This window comes from Galeopterus variegatus, unplaced genomic scaffold, assembly GCF_000696425.1.
Source record: "Galeopterus variegatus unplaced genomic scaffold, G_variegatus-3.0.2 Scaffold115, whole genome shotgun sequence".
Lineage (NCBI taxonomy): Eukaryota > Metazoa > Chordata > Mammalia > Dermoptera > Cynocephalidae > Galeopterus > Galeopterus variegatus.
The window spans coordinates 817,624-826,885 of record NW_007726226.1 but is presented as its reverse complement, the minus strand read 5'-3'; the positions used below and the strand labels follow the sequence as shown (position 1 = coordinate 826,885).

At 36.7% G+C, this 9,262-nt stretch overlaps 1 protein-coding gene across 2 annotated transcripts in view; it reads right to left on the bottom strand.

The window, feature by feature from the left end:
• Positions 1–781: 781 nt before the first annotated feature.
• PWWP2A (PWWP domain containing 2A) overlaps positions 782–9,262 on the bottom strand; it is a 49,491-nt gene continuing 41,010 nt past the window's right edge. The window contains exons 3-4 of one of the 2 annotated variants that reach the window (XM_008587143.1): positions 5,601–5,720; positions 782–3,080 (exon numbers count right to left, since the gene is read on the bottom strand). In XM_008587143.1, coding sequence (XP_008585365.1) covers positions 3,067–3,080; positions 5,601–5,720 — 134 coding nt within the window. In that variant the 3' untranslated portion in view covers positions 782–3,066. The remainder of the gene's footprint in view (positions 3,081–5,600; positions 5,721–9,262) is intronic. The other variant, XM_008587167.1, reaches the window with a different exon arrangement.

Here is a 9,262-nt window from a genome sequence, read left to right as displayed (position 1 = left end):
TCCCTTGTCTCTTGTAGCAGTTGTATCTATAATTACACCAACATATGTACACACGATCAGGTCTCGTGTAGGACTTCCCAGATAATGAGCACATGGCTTGTTTACCTTGGTTCTCTCTAGTTCCATTTTCATTAGTGAGAAACTTGAGAAAAAGATTAACAGAGCCAGATTCCAGTGGCCTTTTTATACTCATTTAGACAAACTAAAATCGGAGAATGTTTGAGATTAAAGACTCCGTGTATACTCTGGAATAACAGGCAGCCTTCTAAAGGTCTGCTTTCCTGAAATGGAAAAAAAAAAAAGTACACTGACCTACACTTCTTGGTCAGTCCTGAAAACATTCAATGTCTGGTAGGTTTTAAGAGGCTAATTTTTTTCTTGATAAACAAGTGTTTCTGGTTCTCAGAACACTTGATCTCACATCAGACATGTTGGGCTTTTAAAGAAGCAACCATTTACCCATAAGGACAGGACTCCTTAAAATTAAAACAAAACAAACACACCAGTAGATGTTTAATTACATCCAACTCCGAAGGGTGAGTTGTTTCCATCAGAAAAGGTTATGTTTGTGCACAGGGTCCTAATTAAACTACTCATCTTTTCTCTATCCTTGGTCATAAAAAGGTACCACAAAGTCTCCTAGTGATTAGAAACCTACTGGCTGATCTCCTTAGGAAGCATTGCTACTCAAAACAACTCCCTAAAGATCAACTAGTGATTAAATTTTAATAGATAAAAAAATAATAATCTTTAAAAACAAACTCCTAAAAAGTAAGCATAGTTTTAAAATAACTAAATTTTTAAAAAATCAAAGACTTTATTGGGATAAATGTTACACAACATTCTTTAACATTTAACTCAGAAACAACTTTTATCATTCAAGTCAACAAAACAAAATAGGCTTGTGAAGACTGAAATACAGACAAAAGGTAGCATGAAGCAAAGCTTAAATATTAAGCAACTAAAGCAATGAAAGTGAAATAGCAACATGGTAGGTCTAGATTTTAAATACCACCAAGTCTCATTTTTTAAAAAATGGAAATCTGGTTTTAACAAAACACCTTTGAGAATGTCATGAGAAAAAAATATTTAGATACTTAAAACCTGATCTCTCCCAATTCGTTTGCCTTTATATTATTACTTCTTGGTCATTTCCATCACTCTATATAAATAAAAAATTCTAAAGCCTAATTAAAAATTTTGATTATACAATCCATGTGTAATTCCACCATGGCTTGGGAGTTATCTGGTTCTCGAAGTAAGCCTGAAAGGTAGTGCTCATGTTATGTATCTGAAAGAACAAGACTGACCCAAGCCACAGCCTCAGGGCCACACAGAGTAGGGTGCCCTCTAGTACATGTCATCTTTAGAACTCCCTGCTGCTACAGTTCCTGAGCTATTTGATTGTATAAAATATGTAATGTCTTCATGATAGAGAATTTTCCAAAAAGACAATTTTAGAATGTGGTCAAAACTTTTAATTACTTGCAGTATAATTATGATTTGCATTAAGCTCACTGGACTCAAGACTGCCTGACTATTCTTCTTGAGTTGTAATAAAACAAATCATAGTCAGGTATATTAAATATTCTAAAACTCTCACCTAGAACCTTTTGTTTATCCTGAGCATGGGTGGGGTTATTAGGTAATTCTAAACCTACAGAGTAAGATTATGGAAAGTTTGAACACTTGAGCCAAGTGCTCAGTTATCTGTTCTGTTGCTTCAAATGAATTTTGCGTCTTTTTATTTTTTGGCATTTTTTTCCTTTGTTTTTTTTGTAATAAGTAATCAATATGGATATATTTCTTGTTTAAAAAATAAATCAGTATTGCCACTAAAAAACTTGTTTTATTATTATTAAAAGTATGGCACCATCAAATATAAAATGCCTTAAAAATGTAGTACTAACATGTCCATCCGGTTTTCTCATGTTTTCTCCATTCATTAAAAAAGAGAAATTAAGGTTTTTCTTAATATGTATTTACCAAAGACAAGAAAAAAATTACAGCCTCTATTAATAAGAATTCATGCTCCATGCATGAAAAGTTTGATGTTGTCTATGGATCTGTTCCTGCTGCTTGTCCCCCAGGGCCAAGTGCTAGCTGACACCTGTGAGAATTTCTTGCACTTAGAAGAAGAGGCTCTCCATAGAAAAAGGTCCGCATCAAAATTCAGATGTTGTCACCTTTTCTGAACTTGATAAAATCAGTAAGGATAGAGACAATAATAAAAGCCTTTCCAGCTCGGTAGAATTAAGAACTAGTTCTTGAAGTGTGTTTTCACTCCAAGATCAACACTAGCCTATCCACTTTGAGTCAAAATGCGAAAGGTAAGAATGTAGTTATGAAAATGTGCACAAAATGTTAAATACTAGTGGCAAATAAATACATCTTAATGTTCTAACGAGCAAACATATATTCAAGATAATACAGCCCTGCTTTATTAAAGAAAGAAAAGATCCAAATTTTGTTGGTGGGGTGGGGTGGGGCACTTTGCCATCCTTTCAGCAGGATGTTACATAATCTTTTGCTGTTTCTGCTGGCACCGTGAAGGAAACATTGGCCTTGGCATATATGACTATTGCTGTTTCAGAGGAGAGCCATTTCTGAAACACATTTTCTCATATCTGAACTGATTAACAAACTTTGGAGAAAGCACAAAGTTTAAGTATGAAAAATAATTCAACACTTCTGCATCAACCTATGCGTCTTAGGCCTGTCCAAACCATAATGGTAAGAACTTCACATTCAAAAGAAGTTACTGTCAGTGATTCTTCATACATAAAATTCAAGTGAGCTTTTTGTATGTGTATTTCATATCACTTTTCTCCTCATCTCATGCATAATTTATTGCAATAGTTTATTTCTTATAAAATATTCCCTAATACCTTTTCTTCAGTTTAATATAGCACAATTTCCAAGTGCCCCTTTGTAGACTGTTGGTTTTAATCACTGCCTTAACATTTACTTCTTAGTGCAGCTTTAAAAATCTCCAATTTCATTCAGTCCTGATGCTCTGGTGTTCTCTGTGTCATTGTGGTACAGGTCCATGAAACCAGCAGCCTGCTAATGTCTTTGTGCTGAAATATAGTAAAGAAAAGGAAGAAAATGTAGTTAAGCACAAGTAATTATATGAGAAAAATGAAGTCCTCATTGTTTAAATTAAGCCCTCGTAGATTGTGGGATCACACCTTATTTTTCTTTTAAATTAGTTAAACTTAACCAATGTTTTGAGAGAACAACTTTCTCCACTGCAAATCAAAAACACTCATGTTATTGCTGAAGTATATCTGGCCAAATTCCAACATAAGCAAAATAATGACTATCACCTTCACACAATCTCCACTTGAGTGTTTAAAAAAAAAAAAAAATACTTGCTTATGAATACTTGCCTAATAACAGGGGAATTTTAACTTTGTTGTGTTTTATGCTGCCATTTCATAGGTAACAATACCAAACTTTGAGAGTCAGTTTAGCCATGGTGGACTACTATGAAACACCCAGCAGCCTTCCTCTAACACAGGCTAGCCTACAGTCTTAAGAAGTGAATATATATACAGAATCAGACTATGTAAAAATCAGCTGCAGATCACACTGTCTACATATGTGCAAAGAGCAAAAAAGAGGAGAATGGAAAGTGCCTCCCCCGAGGAAGACACAGCACATCAGAAGGCATTAAGAGCATGATTTTGATACTGAAAGACAACTTGATCATAGTGTCTCTTGTTACACCAGCAAACCTAAGTATCAAGCAGATAGATTCTTTACCATACTTCCAATAAAGAACAGGACTCCAAACATAACATTTATAAAGGGCAAGGCTTATAAAAATTACTGCCAAGTAATATGACCACAACTCCCAACATTACCAACCTCTCTCTAATACCACAAAGTAGTAAGAATCCCACTAAAACCCTTTACAATTCCGGGTTATGCCTTTCAAGCCTTGCAGCCAAAGTACCAATAAGAGTTTGAATTCAGAAAGAGGTGATCCGTGGAAAGAAAGATGTTATTTTTGGTCAAATGAATTTTTAAACCAAAGATATGGTATTTCAGCGGAATAATAACAGACGAAACAAAGGATGCAAAAAGGAAAAAAGAAAAACCATACCATCCTTCCCAACATTTAGCTTCCAAACATTTCAAAGTAGGTGTGTTTCCCATGATCTGACAGAACTCTTGATTTTATGTAACTTTCCCAGTGTTGCCATGCTTCATTTGCTTACTCGATCAAGGCCTATACAATAAATTTAACAGGGCACTCGATCATGTATCTTTCTCAAGCAATTAAAAATGACTTCTGGTCATAAATATTGCACACACCAAGATGGAAGGTGGAGTCCTTGTTTCTTTTTTTTTTTTCCAAGTCCTTGTTTCTGAAGAAACAGAATGATTAACTTTGTTTTAAAATTTGACACTGAGCTATGGAAAGTTTTTACTTCCTAAAACTAAGTTATTATACTAATATGATTGTAATACTAATACACTTAGACTCACACCATTTTGGAAGCAAACGTTCCCATTTTATAAAGTGAAAGAGAAAAAAAAGTAAACAGCCAACCCCGTGTACAATTCCATTTCCTGCTATTTATGACTCTCAATATTTGGCTTCAACCCTAGTGAGACCTAATTCAAGTTCATTGATGACTAGGGCAGGAAAGTCAAGGATTCAAGCAGATCTTACTATTCCTATGAGAGGTGCCGAAAACTAAAAAACACTATTCCCTCAAGAGATCACCTTTAGGGTAACAACCATCCCTATAAAATGTCCAAAATCCCAGCCACAATCTCTGATGCAAAATGTGCCATTCTGACCCAGGTTGCAACTTGCAAATTACCGTTTATATGCTACTATACAGCTCTTCACTAACTGCACAAATCCCAGTTAAATAGCCTTAATTCAAAGAAGTAATAAAGGACAGTAAGTTTAAAAGCAGCACAACAAAAACTATCCCAAAACCTTTCCTACTGTTTAAGAGCCCAAAATAGGCCTTTTAGGCATTATCCAAGGAGTCATTTATAAGTGTGCTTAAAGAAACAGATTACAATTACATTTCAGCATTATCTTTTACCACCCTCTGGCATTCCGACTTGCCCTATATAAATGACCATGGCTTTGAGATTAACTCACTAAGAATATATATGTTCATATATATATATATATATATATATATATATTCTTTATATATGCAGTAAAAATGACTGTCTAAGAAGTAATGAATATAAAAGTGACAAAGAGATTGAGATAGTGAAAAGAAAGAAATCCAGCATTTGACTTTTCATGGACTCAGTTGCTATTTGACATAATTCAGCAACACAACACCCAACTTCCACCACCGTAGGAGAAACTGCTCTCAATTCACAGAAGTTCACAGGAGGCTCTACTTTTTTTTTTAGCAAGGTAGGTAATGTCAATTGAAAGTTATTTTCACTCATTTAAAACTATCACCTACATGATGTATACACCCAGCTATGAAGGTCAATGAAAACTAAAGAAGAACTAATGAGTTCTTTCAAGTCTAGCCTAATCTACTTCAGGAGTGATCAAGTGATGACATGATGCCCTCTTCACTTTGTGGCAGGGCTTAAAACAGACAGACCTGCCCGTTTCACTGTTAACTTCAATGCTCCCAGTCTGAATCCACAGTGGTCTGTCAGACACTGTAAGGGAGCAGCAGGACTCGTCACTGTCTGATGTAATAGCTGCCATTTGTTGAGACCTATGGTAGAAAAAACCAAGTTAACAAAAAGCAGTCATTTGAGTTCTTTTTAATCTATTTTACCAAAAAAATAATTTAAAAATAAGACCAAAATCCAGCTGAATTTCCATAATGAATTTATTCTGGATAACTTGCTGGCTTCACAGAATGCGAAGCTTTGGTATTAAAGGAAAACAAACGAGAGCCATGTAGACACATCAGCCTTGGCCAGGAGAGGGCACTCTCTGGCCCAAATCAAATCAATGGCAAAATGCCATCGGGCACAAGATGCTGCCCTCCAAGCAAACTTACAAATGAAAGTGGAAATGCTAACTCACACTTAATATTCCTGACAAAAACTGTTTACTAGCCTAGTGTCAAAGGAGTCCTGATCTTCTCAGTATTCAAGGATGAGGCTGAAGTAGTCATCCCTATCTATATTACATCATTAATGAGCTCAATGACCAAAAGCTGTCTGAAGCCCAATGACCACCCTTTCATACTAATCAGGATGTAAACTTGTTGTGTAAGGCAATACCTGGTTAAAATAATAGTTACAACATAAGCCTCCTTTTTAGGCTTCCAGAACAGAGACTTCAAATACTAAGCCTAATTCAAATGAACTTCTATTTTAAGCCTTATTTTTAAACATTTGCTTGTCTGCTTACTTCCCTAGTTTAAGCGTAAGAACCAATTCATCTTTCACGTCACTGTAGGCAACTCTGGGATCACTGATTTAGATAATATTTAGTCCTTATAATAATTTTTTTTAAATGCTAAGTTAAATCAAAAGCAGTCGCATATAATAAAAACTTAAAGAGTTTTCTAACATTGAAAAGGAGAAATATTGTATACACCTAATCTATAATTACTTCTGAATTTTAACTCAGAGGAAAGCAGCTTTTTTTTCCTTTTTGTCTTTTTTCGTGTCCGGCAACGGATCGCAATCCTCAGTGTCGCGCCTGTACCGGACCGGGACCAGCAACGGGATCGCAACCCTCGGTGTCGCGTCCGCACCTCGCTCAGCCAGTGAGCGGCCGGTCTGTATGTGGGATCCGAACCCTCGGAGGGAGCGCTGCCGCGCTCCCAAGTGGCGCACTGTAGCAGTGCGCCACCGGGCCGGCCCGAAAGCAGCTTTTTAAAATGAGATTGTCTACCCTTTTTGTTCACAAGAAAATTTATTTTATATAATTAATTATAACTCAACAGCAATCACACAAGAAAAAAAGGATCTGAATGCACTAAAGAATTTATCTTTTGAATCTCTCCCTATATAAGTAAAACTTGTTAGTTTTCAACGATCACTCTAAAGAATATTCCTTTTCAATTCTAGGCAAGGAGTCAAGAACAGGCATCGAAGAATGATCTCATCTTTCCCTATGCATTTCCTCACTTGCAATCGCCTAAACTGCTACTCAAAATATTAACATGCCACTCCCCCATCTGAGACTGGCTTGTGTCTTTTATGCTAATGTTGAAGATGAGTCCCCCTCAATGTTTTTAGGGTCTCATGGTTTTCTTTAGAAATTTACCACTCGTACAGGATATCCATTAGGAAGAGCCAGGGAGCCCTGACTGTGATGGAATGAAGGGAAACCCCATGAAAAGGTGGCGATTTCATTGATGCTTATTTTGACCTTTAAGAGAAAACTTAAGTGCAACAATGGCAAGTATTCCTGGGAGGCAGCAGAGATCTAAAGGGGCAAATCGGAATGGGGTAAGTAACACTCAGACTTCCTTTTAGAGTGTATGAAAGCTCTGGCCAGTTAGCTCAATTGGTTAGAGTGAGGTGTTATAACACCAAGGTCATGGGTTCAGATCACCGTACTGGCCAGCGGCCAAAAAAAAAGATTATTCCTAGAATGTATGAAAGAGGGAAGTACAGGAGGTCATGCCTTTAGAGCAAAGCTTAGAATTAAAAACTAAAGAGTTAAGATCATATAGAGGTACCTATTATCCCACTGAACACTCATAAATTTCCTTAATACAGTATAGTATGATGCAACATGAACAAGCATGAAAAGCATAAATAGTACCTTGTTTTACAACAGACATTCTGGTTTTCTTGCCTTAGTGCAATTTTTCTAACCATTTTTCTAGAATTTTAGACAAACTATACATAGTTCTTCCTTGCATACCAGGACTCACACCAAGATGTGCCACTCCCAGCCAGATTCCTTGCTGAAAACTAAACTGTGGGAGAAATCCTAGGTTTGTAATTAACAGTATCTCAAAAATGAACCATGGGTAAAAATAACTATCCTCTGCAAAGCAGGGCAACAATACATACAGACTAAGGGCCTGGGAATGTGAGGTATTTCCCTCCTCGAAAGGGGAAACAATTTCCTACCCAATTATACCAGTAGCAATTAAAAAAAGGAAACGTTCAAATTAATGTCCACTTTTCACCATTTGGCAAAACAACACTAAAATAATAAAATCCAGGGTCCCAGGGGAACACAGCATCTGGCAAATCAGCTAATTTACTTAAAAGCTGACAAGTGAAGCTCTGTGGTTCTAACACTTTTGTAAAGCACTCCTAACAGGACCTACGCTATACTGAGCCCTACCAGCTCAGACACTTCTCATGACCCTTGGAAAAGATTTAGGATATGTGGGGCATCTGAGATGATGAATGATCATTAGTACACAAGTGTCTGAACCAGAATTACTCATTCTCATTCATTCACGAGTATGTGATCCAGGCCATGTGCTTGGCATAAAGAGTAGAAATGGGAAAGTGAGTACTAGATCCCTACAATTTATAAGTAACATAAATGAATGTGGCAAGAGTTGAAAGATAATGTTAATGCAGGTCTCCCTTCTCCATAATCCCCATGACCTCCCGGTCACCCTCCACAAATTCCTGTTAAAACCAGTGAGTTCATGCTACTGCCAGATATTTGTGGATAATCATACTATGATAACTGGAATTTTCAAGTAAAAATAAAATTGCTATACCATTTTTTCATTTACACTGAATGCATGTTTCAGAAAGATATCAAAAGCTACCACAATGAAATTTTTATGTCACACACACAAAGTGATAGTAATGACAGCAATTATTTATACAGGTCTTGTGCAAGGTACTTATTTATTGCTTTAAATATTCACTTAAATTCTCACAATTACTATTATTTCTCCAGTTTCACAGATGATGACATGAGGTAATCATCTAAGATCACACAGCTTGTAAGTGGCAAATCCAAGTCAGGCTTTGAATCTAGGAAATCTGGCTCAGTACCTTGTACTTTGAACCACATGCCTAAAGAGTTAAGAGATTCTATGCTCAGTAAAAGCCCTCTGTTGAGCACTACTGGTTCAAAAATGTTAATGAATGCCCCAACTCACCTGCATCACTGGCAGGTTATGTTCTTATAAGCAGCCTTTTTTTTTTTTTTTTAAAGATGACCGGTAAGGGGATCGTAACCCTTGGCTTGGTATCATCAGCACCACGCTCAGCCAGTGAGCAAACCGGCCATCCCTATATAGGATCCGAACCCATGGCCTTGGTGTTACCAGCCCCGCCCTCTCCCGAGTGAGCCACGGGCCGGCCTGAGTTT